At 43.6% G+C, this 19799-nt stretch overlaps 2 protein-coding genes across 18 annotated transcripts in view; one reads left to right on the top strand and one right to left on the bottom strand.

Moving 5' to 3' along the window:
- The window catches only part of TSC2 (TSC complex subunit 2), a 30381-nt gene extending 16481 nt beyond the window's left edge, over positions 1–13900 (bottom strand). For 10 of the 12 annotated variants that reach the window (XM_015876594.3, XM_015876597.3, XM_015876596.3 and 7 more), the window contains exons 1-25: positions 13843–13900; positions 13054–13219; positions 12188–12274; positions 11447–11557; positions 10567–10711; positions 10323–10440; positions 9827–9875; positions 9305–9430; positions 8892–8965; positions 8397–8523; positions 7609–7752; positions 7258–7395; positions 6938–7041; positions 6384–6465; positions 5435–5590; positions 4996–5112; positions 4353–4475; positions 4021–4127; positions 3423–3576; positions 2615–2737; positions 2164–2298; positions 1834–2023; positions 1325–1418; positions 807–909; positions 494–588 (exon numbers count right to left, since the gene is read on the bottom strand). In XM_015876594.3, coding sequence (XP_015732080.2) covers positions 494–588; positions 807–909; positions 1325–1418; positions 1834–2023; positions 2164–2298; positions 2615–2737; positions 3423–3576; positions 4021–4127; positions 4353–4475; positions 4996–5112; positions 5435–5590; positions 6384–6465; positions 6938–7041; positions 7258–7395; positions 7609–7752; positions 8397–8523; positions 8892–8965; positions 9305–9430; positions 9827–9875; positions 10323–10440; positions 10567–10711; positions 11447–11557; positions 12188–12274; positions 13054–13191 — 2840 coding nt within the window. In that variant the 5' untranslated portion in view covers positions 13192–13219; positions 13843–13900. Of the gene's footprint in view, positions 1–493; positions 589–806; positions 910–1324; positions 1419–1833; positions 2024–2163; positions 2299–2614; positions 2738–3422; positions 3577–4020; positions 4128–4352; positions 4476–4995; positions 5113–5434; positions 5591–6383; positions 6466–6937; positions 7042–7257; positions 7396–7608; positions 7753–8396; positions 8524–8891; positions 8966–9304; positions 9431–9826; positions 9876–10322; positions 10441–10566; positions 10712–11446; positions 11558–12187; positions 12275–13053; positions 13220–13842 lie in introns of those variants that run through there. The other 2 variants (XM_085514026.1, XM_085514023.1) reach the window with 2 other exon arrangements.
- An 85-nt stretch (positions 13901–13985) lies between these two features.
- NTHL1 (nth like DNA glycosylase 1) lies at positions 13986–19286 on the top strand. 6 transcript variants are annotated; one of them, XR_014933836.1, is made up of 7 exons: positions 13986–14070; positions 14641–14861; positions 15725–15895; positions 16026–16077; positions 16442–16601; positions 18065–18170; positions 18800–19286. XR_014933836.1 is itself a non-coding variant. In XM_032447655.2 (6 exons), the coding sequence occupies exons 1-6, from the start codon at positions 14007–14009 to the stop codon at positions 18921–18923; spliced, it is 846 nt and encodes a 281-aa protein (XP_032303546.1). In that variant the 5' UTR covers positions 13986–14006; the 3' UTR covers positions 18924–19286. The 6 variants fall into 6 exon arrangements, 4 of the variants coding, with proteins under 4 accessions (XP_032303546.1, XP_085370158.1, XP_085370157.1 ...); XR_014933837.1 differs by lacking the exon at positions 18065–18170; XM_032447655.2 differs by lacking the exon at positions 16026–16077.
- Positions 19287–19799: the final 513 nt, after the last annotated feature.

Raw genomic sequence — 19799 nt, 5'->3', positions numbered from 1 at the left:
ACATACAATGACTTAAGAGATATCCCTATGGAAAAACACAGGTTCCGTCATCTCAATTTATACTAATCTCAATAATTTCCCTGGCAATTATTTATAGTAGTCATTGCCAATCAGTTATTAAAAGAAGTTAACACTATAAATATGGTTCTTTATTACTCCTTGTATTGCCTTTCTAATCCCTGGTAGCACTGGACCCCAAAGAACTGCTGCTTTCCAAAAACTAACAATAGAAAAACTCACATGTAAGTGTAAAAACTTACAGAACAGACAGCAAAGCTTTCATATGTACTATCAGGCTGCCAGCTTGGTTTGAGCTCAACTTCTTACCAACCTCAGTTTTGTCTTCTACCAATTCCCTAAAGAGGTTTACTTGGCTTGCTTAAATGCAGTCAGACTTTGGATAACTAGACAGCCTGCTTCAGAATAAACTCAGGGAAGGGTGTGAGCACTATACAAGGAACATAGGACCCTGCTGGAATCTAACATCATTTACCTTTTTGGCCTCTCATTGAGGCTTGTACTACGAGCCCTGAAACTGTCCTTCTCAGGTGTGTCATCAAAGGAGAGCAGCACATTGGAGCGCAAACCCTGTCAATTGAGACAAAAAGATATAAGTTTGAATGAGCAGCTTGCAGCTGAAAGACTGCAACCATGGGCTAATGCATAAGAACCCACATGTGGTTTTGATAAAGATGCTGACAAGAAAAAGTATCTTTTTCTGGCTTCATACAGAACAATTACACTTCTTGAAAGAGTATAAGTCAACAATTTTATTGTGTGCTGTTTGGTTCAGTAGTATCCATTACCTTCGTAATATAGGGAACAAAGTCCTTTCGGAAGGGAAGGCGACACCGAATGAACCACATAGCTATCACATGGTGGGCCAGGCAAACAATGTACTGGTTAAACCTAGAAAAGCAAAAACCACAGTTTAATTTTGCAGTATGACATCATTCCGGAATCAAAGAATCATAGAATTGCTCAGGATGGAAAAGACCTTAAAGACCATCAAGTCCAACCACAACCTAATCGTACTACCCTAATTATCAACCCTCTGCTAAATCAGGTCAGAACTGAACACAGGGACCTGTCTGCCTGAGAAATACAACCATTCCTTTACCTACTGTAAGAAAAAGCAGATTTCTATTCAAGAAAAACAGACATTGTGTCCCAGGTGAATATGGTCCACTTTCAGAAAAGGCCAGGAGACACCAAAATGAGCAATATTCCACAAATAATCTTGACCCGAGTGCTGCGGGAAAGCCTGTCTTATCTTCATTTTACAGATAAGGAAGGGGATGAAGCAGATTTGCTATGAACTTACTTGGAAGGGTTTGTGTACGGCAGGGAGATGGCAAACACACTGGCGTACTGCTCTGCAGCAAAGTTCCTGTAGAGGTGAGGCAGCCTTGCTAGAGCTAGAACAGTTCAAGAAGAAAACCAACACAGGTGAGTTCTGAACATGAGCCATTCAATACCAGAATCCAGCTTAATTTGAATTGTTTTGTTTCTTCTAAGTCATCAGCTGACACAGAAGTTAACATCACGGTTAACATCACAGTAATTTCACACATCTTAAGTTATATACAGGGGAGGGAGAACAGCTTTCTATTTCCCACCACTCTACAGCTGCACTGTAAGCTTGTGCAAGTGTCTTAAAAACAGTAACAAATGAGATAATCACTTACATTTTGAGGATGATGAAAAGGCATCGCCAAAAAAACAATAAACCCTCACAGCGAGATGCATTTGACTAATGCAATCAAAACAGTCACACTCAGCTCTAAACATCTACAACTACAAGATCAAGCACAGAAGAACATTACAACTTACTTGAAAGGAATTCTAAGAGAGGGATCGCCATATTGGCTGTAGCAGATATGTGAGTTAATTTGACTATTAAGACAGGAAGTGCCTTTATGATGATGTCGGGCATCTCAACGCTGCAGACAGAGAGTGCCACAACGCACTGGTTTGCACAGCGATAAATAAGGCCATGTTCCAGGCAGTACACTATCTCACGCTGGAAAATAAAAGGGGGAAAAAGGAAAAGAGTCATAATAAAGAGAAAACCTGTGACATCCTAACTCCTGACTTCAGTTAGTATTTCAGAATAACTTACAAGGCCCCTGATCCCACCCCATTCTCTGATTTTTCCTGTACCTGTTTAGCTTTGTCCAGATAATTATGATAAGATATCAACGCTGTCAGTACTGGAACTACAGCCAGGTGCAAATCCGTGCGGGAAAAGCCTTCTGGGGTACCATGGAGCCTGTCAGTTGTCTTCTTGTCTGTGAGCTGATGCATCACACATTACGTTAGAATACCTTAAGAATGCTCTCTATAAGGCAGTTGAAGGGCATAGCCCATAGCTCCCTTTGCATGTGTGTACATATACAATATACAGATAGAGAAGAACACCAATCACTAAACATCTAAAACAACTCCCCAAAAAAGAGAAGGTAAGCAAGGACTGGCAAGACACATGATGATCTTGTAAATACTAGACATAATAGGCAAAACAAACAAGTAAACAAAAAAAACAAACTCAAAAAAAAGGGATGAGTAAACAAAGGATCTGGTAATTATACACCTATAGGGTGAGTGGCATTACCATGTAGCTCAGGGCAGATGCCAGGAGGTCTATGTTACAAGGAGAGGTTAAAAACAGCACTTTATAGCGGAGGGACTCTGGTAGCTTGTTGAGGACCAACTTCAACACCTTCCAGTCTGTCTCCTGGAAAGGAAGAGAGTTTGGGTGGAACGTTTTTGGATGCTTTTCATTCTGTTTGAAAGTAAGACTCATCAAATTCAGACAACATGCCATTTCCTAGGCAGATGTATGTCTTGGCATGGTAGCTACACAAAAAAGAAATGACATTTACCTGTCACATAGAATCATAGAGGTTGGAAGAAACCTGTTACTTCCAGTCTCTCTCTAAGTGCAACACTGGCACTGCATGCTGAAAGATGACTTGTAGCCACTCGACAGAGCTCAGGCACACAAAGCCAGAGTTCAACTCTTCTAATTGCTAGTACAAATCAGCCCCCAGCGCAAGACACACTCTCAGAATGCAGCCCTGTCCAAATCCAGCATTAACAAGCAATTTACATTTACAGTTACGAATGCCCTTTTAGAAATAGGATGAATTCTTTCATCTTTGTTTAACAACCATATTTTTGCCTTTGCTCAACCTGAAGCAGCATGCAATGAAAGCCTTGCTGAATTACTGGAGAGATGAACTAGTGCTCCCACTGGTGGTTGCAAAGCTGCACAATTACACACAGATGCCCATGAAGGAGGATTTAAGTCTTGCTTCTCAGGCATTATTTACATACTCAGGGACAGTGTTCTCTAACCAGACCTTTTATTCTGTCATATTTTACACAAAGATAACAATTGTCATTAAGAGCAGACATACTTGCTTCAAACACTGCAGAAGGACACCAAAGACCATTGAGTATGGCAAATGCCCTATCCGAATGATGCTGTTCTGGGAAGGCACACTGGGACTTCCTGAAGGTGGAGAGAGCGTACCAGTAGGCTTTTTCTCAGAAGGTCTCTTCTCTGCTTCTCTACAACATAGGAAGGTAGAAAAATAACATAAGGTAAAGTTAAGAATAAAAATTAGGAATTTTAAAGATGTACTCTTTGTGGTATGTTTCACAAAAAACATCAGAGCAAGCTACAAAATTGGAATAGATAGATCTGTACAGATCACTAAATCAAATCTCAACATAAGAACTGGTTCCAGGCAGGAAACTGCAAATGTTTTTGTTAAGTTTTTGTGAAGGGAAGAGAAATTTCATGTCTGAGATTGAGGGCTCTAAGGATAAGTGGTTTGAGGGAACACAGAGTTATTAGCTGGGACCATTCTAAGCTGTAACTATAGAATTGTCTCATAACAGATTCATCAGGATTTGAACGATTTGGACAAACTGGAGATAAACCATTTAACACATGCAAGAAAGTAGAATAGTTCTGAAAACAGCATTTGCTAAATGTTATGAGAAACCTACACAAAATCACACAGACAGTAGGGGCTGAATCTCACTGCTCCATCCTTGTTAGAAAGGCCAAGACGGTGGAGGGAGTCAGCTCGAAGCATCAAGAGGAAATCAAATACCTGCAACAGAGAAGACACTGGAGTAACTGAAAACTCTGGAATATTCGCCCAACTCCCCCCTACAGGTATAGACAAAGGGATTTTTTTTCTGGATGCTGTGACTAGTTCTGTGCATGCACCAGCCAAGAAACACTTAATTTTGCTTCTGACAAGCTCTACATAACACATTTTTCCACCTGCATCCCAATATTCCCAGAGACAGCATGCACAGGTTACTGTTCATACCTGCAATCTGATGCTGCTAGCAACAGGAAGGCTGTACGCATACATATAGTGGCGCTGGATGTGGTGAATCAGCATCTCGTACACCCGCATGGCATGGCTGGAAGGTAAGCTGTAGAGTTTTGTCTACAGAGGAATAGAAACACAACCTAAAGGCAGACTGATGCTAGTTATTCAGAAATGTGTATCTGAACTGAGAATTTAAGAACAATGTCTAATTCTGGCTCCTGAAAGAAAGATAAAAGGACATTTCTGATCAGAACTGCTGCAGACTCCAGAACAATAACTGCTGTAGAGTCCAGAACAACTCGCTCTTCAGAACTGCTTAAAATACATCTCAGGACATGCTATCCAAACACAATTCAAGGCTATGAGCTACTCCCGTTCTACTGCAATTTATGAACACGTCTGCCCTCCACTCATGAAAATGCTCATATATTTGCTGTACAATGGAAAGAAGAGAAAATAGAACATCTAGCAAACAGTCACACAATACCCCAAAGCAAAAGAACTGACCATATGAGTTAAATATTAAGTGAAAAAACAAAAGGCACAGCATTTAATAACAGAATAGTTATCTAAAATAGCTAGAGTCTGGTAGAAGGCCACTAGGAAGAGGATCTGCTTAATGCTGTTCCAGATTTACCTGAAGAATTATCAGAAGTCCAAGAACTGCTGTCTTCACATCCTCCAAAGAAGCTGAATATGATAGCAAATCCCTCTCTTCCAGTTCAGATGGAGATGACAGAGAATGAGCAGCCACCTTTTTATAAAAAGCAGAACACTTCAGATCTACAACACAACCTCCCTGTAATTCTATCCTAGAAGGTCAAACAAGACTACAGCAAGTTATCCTTGCCAGAAGATCTGCAAGCCCTGCCACGTAGCTTGGATGGGTTTTGATAAGGTTTTTAAGGTTCAATTCCACTATGTGCTCCATGTCTGCACCCCACAAAACCCAGCCATTTTACAGTCCCCACTGACCTATGCAAGCGATGACATTCACAGGTTAGCCTCAGCCACAGCAGGAGGATCTGTATAAAGCTGTTGTGATGCTACCAACAGCTGATCAAACTCTACCTCACCTTTTCTATGATATCAAGCAAGCTGTTAAAGTGATGTGTGTTGCAGCCTTCAGCAAGGTCTACAAGTAGCTGAGTGGCCAGTTTTCGAACTTGGTGGTCTTTATCCTCTGGAATGTGAGCCAGCTGAGAGATCACAACCAGGTTTATCAGCTCTTCCTGCAAGAGAACAGACTTGAATAAGCCTGGACATTTTGCTGTCTGTTTTACAATAAGCATGTTAAAGAGACAAGCAGCTATGAAAAGAATACTGGTATCAGGCTTGATCCTCAACTAACTGTTATGTGCCTTGATCTTTCCTCTGGCTCAGTATTTCTATACACCCCCCTCAAAATATGTATGGCTTTTTGCTGAACTCAGTGTTTGGCTTTTCATCTATCCCACAGATGACATCAACAGTCTATATGAACGTGGGCTAAGGGAATTCTATGACTTGGTTTCTTGGCAGGCAGGAAATATACAATAGCAACAAGTTTTCATAAATCTTCAAGGAGTCCAAGAAGCACCTCTGCCCCTTCCTGTCCTCTGACATATTCTGGGTACATTCCAGGGAGCTGAAGACATCCCCAGAGCTCTTGAGCAACTTCTCTTTCAGACAGCCTCTATCTTGGATGGCAACTGGAAGCACCAAGACAAGTCAATCGGCTCATGTCAGATCCTGCCCAAACCTGATCTTTTCACAAAGCTTTTCTATCAACTCTGTGTCTTTCAGACCAATTCTGATTTTCCAAACAAAATATATATGGAATCAGTGACTATAAAACAGGGAAGTGAACCCATAAGCAAGGATGTCCTCATAACATTTCACAGCATCCCACACTGCAACTTGCATAGACCTTTACTTGGCTAAGGACAATTAAAAGGCAATTCCTCCTACAAACACATCACATCAAAGCCTTTCCCACCCCCTGAAGATCACACATTTAATCCTCAGAAACAGATAAACGCACACCTCATAGAACTGTCTGTTAATACTCAGTACAAAGGACAAGACATCCAGAACTTTAATACGAACAGCACTACGGCTTTCATTCCTAAAATAAAAAGAGCAAATTCAAGATGAGTAACGTTTCACAAATGAGATGTAAGTTTTTATTGCTACACAATGGTATTTTAGAGTATAAAAGTACTTCTAGGAGTGCCAATTCAAAAACAGATATTACTTTATTACTGGGCTACCACATACAATCACAAAGCTGAACAGCAACATCTTGTTTGCTGTCAGAACTACAGAGTGCTGTGCAGCAGAGCATGTAAATGCCTAAGTGAAGTGAAATAGCACCAACCAATGGTAATAAAGGACAGGGGAAAAAAAGAGGAGCATAACCCAGTGGAAAGTTTTTCATCTGCTAAACAAATCCTTTCACGTACTGTGCTCTGGAACTACTGTACTTCTTAGCAGTTATTCACTAACATTTGAACTTCAGAAAACAGAATTATTTAACACAGAAAGGTGGCAAGAAACATTTGAAAGTACCTTGTATTCATAAAGTCATGATTTCATACCTGAAGAATCTCTCCATTAACATCTGCAGGTTGTGAATCCAGCCATCTTTGGCAGGATGAATGGATTGAGCTCTGTATGCTATCAAGTTTAATACAGAAGATTCCTTTCATGGAAAGATCAAGAATTTTTTTTTAGTGTATAAGCACAAACAATACATTCATTTTTGTCCTCCCTCTAAGAACAAGGATCATGCAAATGTAAGTCCTTGCTGAGGTTTTCTAACGGCTTGCTATTTCAGGACTCACTGTTTTCAACAGTGCCAAGTAATGAAACAGTTTCAACTGATCATAAACAAAGAAGCTACCAGGGGAAGTCTTACCGGTCTCTGATCAGCGCATCTTTCCACCAGCTCAAAAAATCTCTCCTCAGAACCATGAAATTCATTCTGGTCACAGAGTTCTTCTACTGTAGTCAAAAGATCATGTACAATGGACTTAAGTTCTTGGCTCTCTAAACTCTGAAAGAGATAAAAACATTCCTGGAAGACTTGCACTTTACCATCAAATATCAACTGTTAACAAATAGAAAACTCAGCTGACAAGCACAGCATGAAGAATTGGGCTAAACCCTCCTTTGACTTCAAAGGTCACTGGGGTGCACAAACAAGATCAATTTGCAGAAAGGGAAAGTCCTTTAACTGAAAGTGCATCAAGACAGGCTGAACACTTACCTGCAGCTGTTGCAGTAATCGATCCATGATGTCCAAAAGGATATCCCAAGTAACAGCTTGCAGTTCCTTCCCATACTTCTTTATTAGACGGGTGATGGACAGAACTATCTCATAAGATACAACTGCATTGGGACAAGTCATGGCCTGGAATACAAAGTGTTTCAGTCAGTTAACAACTGGAAAACAGCAGACAGAAACCCTCTTGAATTCAAATGAAACATGCCTTACTCATTATAAAGTTAGCCTGAAGGCCTGTGATAAATGCATTCAAGTCTATACACACAAAGGCCAAAGCAAAGAACTCTTTTATGAAGTGCAGTTACACCCTCTTGCAAGTAGCTGTAGATCAGCTGCCAAATTCAGCCCTATCCTAAAAGAGCAGTTTGTGAGGTTTTAAAGCTAGTAACTCCTGCTTGATCCACTTGAATGAGAAAATTTTAAGGGAGCTCTGAAGATATGATGTCCCTCAGATTTCTGTACTACACATTAGGAAGAATGCAAGTTTATGTTTCATTTTTATTTTTTAAGCTAGCATCCACAATGTAGATTCTTCATAAAAGAAATCCAGAGTTTGCATTGCTGCCCAACAGAGTTATAAAAATATTCTAGAAGGAAGCCTGTTTTAAACCTAAAGTCTCTGTTGTTTTATTTCTTTATACATCACCCAACTGATATCTTCCAGCCATGCAAAGATCCCTTCAGTGAAGGGGATCAAAATTTTACTCCACATTTGTACAGGTCCAGACACACATCAGATTAAAAAGTTTCTCCAACATCCCCCATCCTACCTTGAGGAATGAAGGCAGGACTGAAGTTGGGGAATTTTTGAGTGAATTGAGGCGATGAGCACCCCAGAGAGCCATCCCAACAAAGAACACCGCTCCTCTCAGCAGGGCTGCATCTGCCATGTAAGCTCTACAAACAGATGGAAGGAAAGTCTTAGACCATACAAAGATTATTTTTGGCACAGAACTCAATAGGAATATGCACTATCACGATAGGAATACGCACTGTCATGACAGTAATTTCCAGCTGTTACACATCAGAGCATTGCAATTCATGAACACAAAAATCTAGAAAACCTTCTAGTATGATTCTATTTTTAAATGAAGGAAAACTAAATTCAAAAAAGCTGGGAAATGAGCATTCTGGCAGTTTAATTAAGAAAAGTATTCACTTTTAAAAATCAGAACTCCCAACCTGTTCTACTGAGGTCAGCAGCTCCCCAGTCTACCTCAATGGGACTTCTACTGAATTACTAGAGTTTTGTTATATCTCTTTACCTGTCTTCCATGATCCTGCACATGTTGTATATTGCACTGTGTCCCAAATGAGTCCCCAAAAGGTTGCGCATAAGCTAGAAATTCGAAGAGAACACTTAAATATTCAACTGTTAAAACACACAACTGTCAAAACAAACGTGCATTCAGCTGGACAACCGTAACTGCTCATGGAAAGTAAATGTGCTCCACGCTATTTCCATGCCGCAGCAGAGAAGGGAGCCTGCTATATCAGCTGAAAGCACAGCTTAGTGCTCAGAAAATGACAGAATATACACTAACAATGTGATGAGCCCCTAATGCTTGAAACAACTTATTTAATTTTCAGTTTGCTTTTACGAGTATGTCCTACATTCAAGGGCATATGGGCTCTTCATCTGCAAGGAGGAAACAGTGAACTCATTAAAAGTTCTGACCTTCCAGCATGGCTCACAGAGTTCCTTCACATTGATGGTACGGCACAAAGTGATGATAAATACTGGCAGGTTCTCTGATGGCAGACAGTTATAGCAAACAACAGCATCTAAAACTTGCAAAGAAATCTTAGAGAAAGAGAGGATAACATGGTTATACACAGGAATAAAGCAGGTCAAATCCTAGTCTGACAGGCCCAGGAAATCTTGTGGAAGTTATAAAAGATTAAGATAAACCTTTCTTCTTTTTTTTGTTTTAAATGCAGGATAAAAAGTAACCCACAAAAAGCACCATTAAAAATCTGCTTAACAAATTTATGCAAGCTCTGCTTCATTCGGAATAAAATTAGTATTGGTGTAAGAGATATTTTGGCTTACATACACTTCAAAACATTGTATGAGCTCTCTTCTAGGATGAGAATAAACTGAGATAAGAGTCTAATGATCTGATTTTGTTTGTAACAGATATGGTTTCAAAGAATTTCAAAGTACTATGAAGTATTAAGACAGACTCAAACTACTGACCTCTATGTCCACGGATGATGAAGTCTGAATACACAAGATGCATATCTTGCTGTTAGGAAAGAATGTTTAATTATTATTGTTTGCTTAATATGATTTTAAGCAAATTACAAAGAGCTAAAACAGAAAAAGTAAATTGGCACGCTATTTTCTCTTATCACTCTCCCTACTTTGGCACTTTTTGTAACATTCCAAAGGACACAGGACAGTAAAACCTTTTATAAACCGTTAGCTCAAAGCTGCACTTGAATAACCTCTCATTACGCCTTTGTTAATAAAACAGCAGACATCACACGAAACCAGGAAATTACATGCAACATTTTAAACTAAAATGGATCTGAATTTTGTAAGAAATTCAAATATTTGTCAGAGTTGTCAGATATGATCCAGAACAAAAGAGATCCAGATCAGATTAAAAAGATTCCACTCATCTGCATGTTAATCTGCAGCTGTGATAAGCCAAGAATAAACATTCAAAGGGTAAAAAAAAACAACTTACTGGACCATGTCAGCTACATAGTCTTCCAGATAACAGCTGTTGAATTTCACCAGATTCACTAAAACCAAAAGGAACTCTGAAGACAAACCGACATCCATCCACTGTAGCACAAAGTCGGCTAAAGGGAGAAAACAAATTATTACAATCAGCTTTCTGTCCATTATCTCCTTTCTCTTTCACTGCAGGATGCCTCTGCATTGGCTTATTACAGGCAAATGTTAAGAGGAATAAAGATATTACTCACCTAACTCTTCTTCTAAGTAAGTGATGTATCGGCCATTCTCTGTTAGAGCCTTAAACACTTCAAGCCGTTCGTGCAAGTCTTCATTGGAAGGATAGTCCTTAATAACCTTAAAAAAATGTGCCCTAAGGATCCCTAATCTCTCACCCTTAGGAAAAAAAAACAGAAGGGGGAATGTGAGGGTAGGGGGAGAATGTGGAGAAATAACAGTGTCACTAAAGAAGGCCCAGACCCGATCAAAAGCTGTAACAATAAACTTGACGCTTGAAATTATTCACTTTTTCTACAGGCTACAGAAATAACTCTGTCTCTACTGACAATTGCTCAGGACTTCTCAGTCTGTTCTAACTTTTTTTTTTTAATCAGCATTCAGGGCTTGAAGGCTATTTTGTCCAGCATCACACAGACAGCATCCAATACACACAGCAACCCTCAGAAACTGCAACAGACAGCACTGCCAGGAGAGCATGTATAAAATGAAACGAAACAGAATTGATGCTTACTCTTTTCCTAAGCATCTACCACTACCTTTACAAGATAGCACCAAGAAGAACTTTGGTCTGATACGGTCTTACGTTTGAACAGCACACTGTGACATCTGAAGAATTCATAGCATGCTTAAATTGGCCAGGCTAGGAAAGTATCTCATAGAGAACTTGTTGCACATTTAACATGCTGAAATATCAAAAAATGCTGCAGACTGGGACTGATGTGTCTGGACAAAGACCATATAAAATTTGCTCCCTTGTGCCTGAATTTAAATTAAAACATCAAAATAAGAAAGGTGGAAGGTTGTAGAAAAAGGCCACCCAATATCTTTTCACATTCATACTCAACACGCATCCAGTTTAAGAACAGTGTTTTTTCTACAGTTTGTTTTCACCTGCCCTTGAATGATTGACTTTAAGAGATGAAGAACAGCGTGTCTGGCTTCAGCTGGACGCTCTGGCTGCAGCATATCAGCTACCACCTTCCATATTGCTTCCACTGCGTGCTGAAAACAAATGTGACAGGCAGTAAAAAGAAAGGTGAGCTTCTCCTGGGAACTTCATCCAGTAGGTCAGCCACTAATTATTGCATGCTAATAAACAAGATCCTCAGGATTTCACATCCAGAGTTCTCTTTCCCGAGGGACACTCTCACCGGCCTGTCATATGCTCAGGTGAAGCATGTGTGACACCAGTTCCTGGCCAGTATGACAACCCACACCCCAGTCACTGAAGTTCTTCATTCATGTGACATTTGTGCTTCACCCAAACACAAGGTGAGTTTAAAACCAACCAGAAATTGCTTATTAACAGGACAGGAAGTTAACAAACACCCACCCTGCAGGACTAACATCATCTACTAAATATCCCAATCAGGCCTAACAGCATTATACTTCCATTTCATGCAGGAAGCCCATCAGCTACATGCTCTCTCCACCACAGCTGGCAGATTGGACAAGACTAATTTCCTTGGCATGTGAGCCATGTCCAACTACAGGCTCGGACAGCATAACATGTAGCTTCCAGGAATACTGATATGAAAAGGCCTCCTGAAATACAGGAACCTCTTATGACAGGCTACGAGTTGTTGTTTACATCTTATGCTTCAAATACTCACTGAACACTTTGAAACTCACCTCTTCGATTTTTTTTGTTTTTGCCACTTCACAGATTTGGCCGATTGCTCGTATCCTATTACTTAATCCACATTCTATGCTCAGTTCCTGGAACAAAATGCAGAAATAAGCCAACAGTTTATCTTTCTAGAAACAGTCAGCCATTTCTCAAAGGGCTACACGGGCCGTTGAAAAAGGAATTAAGATATTTGCCCCAAATGATCTCACTATTAATCATCATCACTGGAGCTTTTCAGGAATTTCTCCAAAAATCATCATGATGGAGCTTTCCCAGACCTGAAGCCAAGCAGCTCCAGGACAGAACAACTCAATTCCTTCAAAAAAGTTAATAACTGACTGTGGCTCTCATCCAGCACACAGGGAGCAGGGAAAGGACAGACAGAAGTCTCTCTCCAGCTTCCACCAGGTAAAAGCTTGGCTGTTTCAGCACAGACAAGAAGAGATCCTGATCTCTTTCCCCCTTCTATGCATCTCCCTCTCTGTCTGCTAATTAATCTGTTTACAGACTTGTCAGACCAATTACTGGAATCATTTGAGCTTTTCTTCCACAAAAAATATAAGTTTTCATAAAACAGGAATAGTTTTCAGCTTGCACTAACTGCCACCACATAAACTTCATCAAGCTCAAACTATCAACACAAAGCAACTCACTTTGAGAAAACAGCCTGTGATCCGTCAGAACAGAGAATAACATCACCCTATAAAACATCTCAAAACGATCTGAATGTTAAATAATCAAAACACTGTAACTTCTAACTCCATGAATTTTATATCCATTTCACTAGAGCAAATTGAAAGAAAGCAGAACAACTGACTGAGAGCCCTCTGCCTTCCCAGCCAATCTAGACTATACCCAATTCTCGCACCTTGAGTATTTCTGCAGTGATGATGAATTCCGTTTGCTTGCCCTCTGATGACTTGGAACTTCCCCGGGACGTTCCCAGCCCCAAGAGATTCTTGAACTTCTCCTTCAGCCCCGAATCCTTGCTTTGAGGCTTTGCCATAGCTGCCAAGAAAGCAGCACTGAGCCCCCTGCAAACACAAAGCAGCGACTGTTCAGGGAGGCCCTTTAAGTATGAAAACACCACCAACAGCCTTCACAATGCAGCATTCACAAACTGCTCTGTTGTTTCAAGCTGTTTACAGAGAGGACACAGAGGACAACCAGGGCTGATAGCACTGGGTAACCATTGCTGTGTGCTCTGAGTGCCACCACAGCCTGCACGTAGCAATCTCAGCTTTAACACCATTAAATTGATGTTTGAAGCACAGACATGCACACTTTGAGGCAGGTATGAACCAAAGCCCTCGTTCACTTGAATAGTGAGGTGCTCCAGGCCGGGCTGCACAGGGCCCTGGTCCGATCCTGGTGTGGGGTTGGGGGGCTTTTCTAACACGACCCTTCTGGGATTCCATCACTCCCAACCCAGAAGCATCGCATGGGTCCCGCACAACCGACATTACACGACTTCACAAGCACTGTAACATTAAGCACAACAGGACAGCGGGACACCCAGTCCTCCAAGGGTCACCACAGCACTCCGCCCCCACCTCAGGACACCCGGGGGACACAGCACAAGAAGCCCCGCACCCCAACCTCCCCCATAGACCCCACAGCAGCCATAGGCCGCAGCCCCACAACCGGGGCCGCTCACCCGTCTCAGGCCCGGCCCCGCTCCGTGCCGTGTCGGCTCCGCCTCTATCGGAAGTCCCTCCCTTCATTTCCGTCGCCTTCAAGGGATCAATTGGGAAAAAAAAGAAAAGAAAAAAAGAAATCAATTCTGGGATTGGTAGTCCCGGATGTAGAGGGGTGGCAGCCATGTGCGCGGCTGCGCATGGGGGCGGTGGGAGGGCGGCTCGGAGGGTCGGGGCTGCGACTGCAGGTATGGACCCAGACCCAGACCCAAACCCAAACCCAAACACTGACCCAGACCCGGGAAGGGGGCGGAGTGTGGGCCATCCTGAAAGCATCAGCCCTTATGGGGTTATTAAGGGGTTTTATTTGTTTGTGGGGACCATTGCCTCTAATCCCATTCCCTCTAATCGATGATAGAACTAGAGGGGATGGTTTTAAGCTGAGCCAGGGGGGATTCAGGATACATTAGGAAGTATTAGTTCTCGGAAAGGGTAGTCAGGCATTGGAATGCACTGCCCAGGGAGGTGGTGGAGTCACCGACCATGGGAGTGTTCAAGAAACGTCTGGATGTTGTGTTGATGAATATGATTTAGCCGGGAAGTATTGGGAATGTTTGGACTAGATGATCTTCTAGGTCTTTTCCAACCTTGATAATTCTGTGATTGTATTCTTATGGTAGTCTCAGTTCTGGCTGGTGCCCGCACAAGAGGTGCTGCTGGTTGTGGTTATGTCTGTGTCTGGGAACATCGGGTGTGGGGCAGGTGATGGAATCTGACAGCAAGTGTTGGCTTCAGGCATGAAAATCCTCCTCCTGCAGGGAGCCGGGTTCGCAGTGCAGCCCTGAGGTACAGCAAGAGGACAAGGAAGGTCCCTATTGCTTATGAAGCTGAAGCCAAGCCTGAGTCCCCTAACCCCAAATGGGAGCCAGAGAACTGGAGGCAGCAGCTGGAGAACATCCGGGAGATGAGGAGACACCGAGATGCTCCTGTGGATGAGATGGGGGTGGAGAAATGCTACGACACCAGCGCACCACCGCAGGTAATGGCAAACTGGGAGCACCACTGGGCTGCATAGTGCAAGATTGGATATCTCCATAACAGCAAAATAAACACACAGTGCATCCAGTCTGAAGGCAGGGATCGGTTGTGTAGGAGGTAATGGCACAGGTACGTGTGGGAGGGAGCTGGCTTATCCTGTGGGCAGAGAAGAGCCAGCTGCTCGCTGTCCTGTGCCTGGCTTAGTCAGTCCTTGTAACATGACTCTGGGTTCTCTGCTCCTATTTAGCCCATTCCAACTAGCAGAAATGGATGTGTCTCCTTAAACTGGAGAGTTTAGCTTGAGCTAATAGCAAAGGATGAGGCAAAAATGAGATTACTTTGATCTTAGAGTGTAAACCTCAGCAAAGCATTAAGGCTGTACATTCAGGGCTGGCTGGCAGGGCATGAAGGCATGTCCTTCCTTTCTTTAAAAGTCTGCAGGAGTCCAAGGAGGATACTCACCAAGATGGCTCTGTAAACACAGAGGAAAAACAGTTCAGGGAGAAGGTGAGAGAGCTGAGAAGAACTTTCCAACCTGCCATTGTGCTCTTAGAGCAACGCAGAAGTGCAAATTGGCTTTCTTCCTTCTTGCAGCCCTCCTTTAAGAGGATATCAGTTGAAATGCAGGGGCCTGCTGGAGTGGCAGTGTGCTCCCCCAGCATGGAACCAGTGGGGAAGGGGAGCATTTGAGTCAGCACTAAAAACAAAGCAAGGCGAGGACACAGTGCAGGGCTGTGCTCTCTGTGCGCTGTACATGGGGACATACAGGGAATATGCAGACTGGCTCGGTGGTGTTGTGCTGGGTGGGAGAATCCAGCTCCAAAAGAGTCTTGTCAGAGCCTTTAGGTGTCTCCTTTCCCCCAGGTTATGCGCTACCAAGTTCTGCTGTCTTTGATGCTCTCCAGCCAGACCAAGGACCAGGTGACATCAGCTGCCATGCTGCGCCTGAGGCAGCGTGGCCTCACGGTTGACAGCATTTTGCAGATGGATGATGCAACACTTGGGCAAATCATTTATCCTGTTGGATTCTGGAGGGTGAGTGCAGGATCAGCGTTTGTGTGCATTAACCTCCTCCACCTTCCCCTGTTCCCATGTATCGTCTCATGTCTGGGACTGCTCAGAAGCCCAGGAGAGGGACACAACGTGGGTTGCTTGGCCTTTGCAGGCTGCATCTCGTGGCCAGTACCTGTGCAGAAAGCAAACACTGAAGGCAGAAGGTGGGTGTGAATCAGCCCCGTGTCTGAGACTTCCCACTGTGTTCAGCCTTTATTCCATGCCCTGTGGTGGTATTTTTCCTGGAGCCAAGTTAAAGGCTGTATTTTTATGCTGGTTTTAATGATTCGTATTCACAGTAAGATTGTTTGCTGCAGTGCCTGCAGAGTGCAGAGGAGGTTAGAGCTAATCAGCGTTCAGCATTTTGCTTTCAGGGAGAAATCTAAGATCTCTGTCACCTCTCTGCAAACTCCAATACGTGGCCCCACACATAACCCACACTGAGTAATGGGGTTTTTATTCAGTTTGTTTCTTCCCCTCTTATTGGAGGGCAACTTGATTTTTCTGCTTGTCCCTTTGGTTTTCCAGAACAAGGTGAAGTACATAAAGCAGACAACAGCCATCCTGAAGCAGGATTATGGGGGTGACATACCAAGCACTGTGGAGGAGCTGGTGAAGCTGCCAGGAGTTGGGCCTAAAATGGCCCATTTGGCCATGAACATTGCCTGGAACAGCGTGTCTGGGATAGGTAGGTTGAACTGTGTTTTCTCTGTTCCTGAATCCTGCATGATCCATCCCTGGGCAGAGAGGACTCGTTACAAGCTACCTGCCCTAAGGAGCCAAATAGCATCACTTGAGTCATATGCAGAGTATATGTTGTGCTTGGGTGGGTGCAGGGTGCAATCCTCAACCATTCAAAGTGGATGCATTGCTAGGATTTAAGCATGGACCCATTTACCATTTTGTCCAAAAACTGAAGCAAAAATCCCCAAGTGCAGTCACTCCCTCTGCTCAGATGCTGCTAAGCAGAGCAAATGTTGTTTAATTGGGTAGGCATCCAAAAAGATTTGCTAGTAAAATAAAACTTTGAAATCTCATTGGTTTCAAGTGAAAGAGAGTTGGGGATAATTTTGTGATTTGCAGATAATTTTTGGCCTGAAGTTTGCTAGGTTGCTTCTGCAAGCTCTTAAGAGGGTAGAAGTGTAGCTTAGTCTTCAGCACCAGTTGCTTGAAATCAGTTCAGTGGTTCATGATACACTGTAGAAAGAAAGGGCTGCCCTGCACAGCCGGCAGATGGGGCTGGAAGATCAGAACAACCCCAGGACCCTGTGGACGGATTAATATTCTGAGTGTATTGGCTGCTTAATGGAGGACTCTGGGAAAGCCAGTAGTGGTGCCACCTGATGAATGACTGCCCCAACCCAAGGTCAGTGCGGGCAGCAGCTGACCCCTGCAGCCCCACTGGTGACTGTCAGCTGTGCAAAATGTGGCTCTTGTGCGAGAGCTCTACAGTGTTCAGGGTCTGTTGTTCTCTCCCTGCTATGGGGGAGGGAAGTCCAATGGGAGCCAAAGTAGCCAACTGTTTTCCAAATAATTGCGTGTTCAGTTTTGATTTAGGAGGCAAGGCTTAGTCTTCCTGTTTACAGCAATTTCCTGGGTTTTGCCCAATTAGCCACAGAGACAGGTTTATCGCTGCTGATCTAACAATAATATACTTTGCATTCTGAGCTTTTTAGCTCAAAGCACTTTATAAACATTTGTTTAAACCTCACAAACCCTCTTGTGTTAGTAGGTATTATGAAATGTGTTTTCCATCTGGGTAAACTGAGGGGCAGAGATTGCAACTTGCGTAACAGCAGCTGAAATACCCAGAGGAAGAGAACCTGGGACAGGCTGCCCTGTGCCTGTTAGATCACAGTGCGGAAACCTTTGTAGGAAGGCTGCGTAAGATTGTGTCAGTGTGTTGCTAGCTGATGGTATGAGATATCCACCCCGTCTGCTTTTGGCTCTGAGCTTAGGAAGAAACCAACATGTTTGTTTTGTGAGTGAGCTTCCCATTCTGGGAAAGCACCTGCCCTATTCCTGCAGGGCTGCAAAGGAAGCCCATTGCAAGGCACTGCACCTGGTTTGCTGTGACAGGCAGCCCTGGCTGTGCTCTCTCCATTCAGGCGTGTTTGTCTCTCACCTAAACTCTGGGTTCTCCCTTCCTAGCTGTGGACACCCATGTGCACAGGATCACAAACAGGCTGAAGTGGGTGAAGAAAGAGACCAAATACCCAGAGGAAACTCGGGTAGCACTGGAGGACTGGCTGCCCAGGTGAGGTGTGAGCCCCCAGCCTCCTTCTGCCCTGTGCTAGTCAGAGGAGCCACATCTGCATAAGTCCTATTGCGTTTTCAGTGGCTGCAGTCTCCTTTTTATGGATGCACTTGTCTGCAGATGTCTCTCTGCTCTCATGGTGTTTCAGCAGCATCTCAACTACTGAGTGGTTTCTTTGCTATCAGATATGTCAGTCAGCACTAGTTCAGGAAGGTACCTGGAGGCCTAGATACCACACTTGCTTTCCTAGACAAACTTATGATGCAAGCCAGGTGCCTTTCTGTGTGGGACCTTGCTGAGCTTAATGGACACAGCAGTAGCAGGCCATGGTTGGATTCTGGCCTTCAGTGATGCTTAATCTTTAGTATCAAGCGAAACATTCTAATGTCACATCTCTGCATCTGACACCTGCCTTAGCACAAGGAAATGACCACGTGTTTTATGTGACTGTCCTTCCACATCCCCCACACTTCAGAGGGTCAAGAGGAGCTAGGGCTGCTCTTAGCTTCCAGGTGGCTTAGGACACCAAAAGGAACAATAGGCAAAAGGTATCAGTGTAATAACATGGGCTGCTTAACCCTTCTAAGCATCTGCATTGGAAAGCTCACTCTCTCTCTCTCTCACTGCAGGGATCTCTGGAGGGAGATAAACTGGCTCTTGGTGGGCTTTGGACAGCAGACCTGCCTGCCTGTGAATCCTCGCTGCAAAGAATGCCTCAATCAAGACATTTGCCCCTCTGCTAAGAGATTCTGAGTCCATTCTGGCTTCCTAGAGCAAAAGGGCTGCTTCAGTCCAGAGCTGAGCAGTAGGAATTTTGTACTTTGCACAGGGCTGACTGTGTGACTGCAGGGAAACAGGAGAGTGCTGCAGCCCACTCAGCATCTCTGGGGAGGGAAAGTGGCTGTTGGTGGCTGTGCTCTCAAGAGGAAAAAGGGTCTTTCAAAGCACAGTAGTCCTGCTGTGTCAGTGCTGCCAGTTCCAGCCTCCATGTGAATGCTTGAGTGTGCACCAGCAGCACAGCATGCTGTGCAGTGTCAGGAACAGCTGGAGAGATGCAAGACTTGATGCTGCTTGTAAATGTGTTGAATAAAGGTGGCGGGTTGTTTTTTCTACCAATGATGTTTGCTGGCAGCTCTGTAACACAGGGTGGGGGGGAAGAATACCAATGACCTCACCAAAGTGTGAGTCTGCAGCAACCAGCCCTGCCAGCTGAGAGCAGGCAGCTATATCTCCTGTTGGCCCTGGCAGTGAGAACCATGGTCAGTAAAGTCCAGCTAGAGATATTGCAAACCAGGGTCAGAGGCAGCCACAGCCTGAACAAGTGACCTTTGAGTTCTGCTCGCTGAGGAGTCTTGGAGGAGGCACAACATTCACGCTCTTTGAATATGTTAACAGGGTTGCCAGTAGCTGCAGGATCCAGGTTAGTGTGTACCTCAGAAGCTGACAGAAGGGCCACCACCAGCACCGTGTGCATTTTGTTCTTCAAAGAAAGGGCAACACTGACTTCATTGCAGAGCTTCAAAGGGATCATTTCAGCTACACTTTAAACAGGCAAGGGAGGAAGCAAAGTTTATAATGTGCTAAAGAAGGCAGTAATACCACCCTCAAGTTCTCAGCAAACAGATGAGG

The sequence above is a fragment of the Coturnix japonica genome, chromosome 13 (assembly GCF_054131305.1).
Source record: "Coturnix japonica strain WE chromosome 13, WE-NBRP24, whole genome shotgun sequence".
Lineage (NCBI taxonomy): Eukaryota > Metazoa > Chordata > Aves > Galliformes > Phasianidae > Coturnix > Coturnix japonica.
This window is presented reverse-complemented; position numbering and strand designations above follow the sequence as displayed.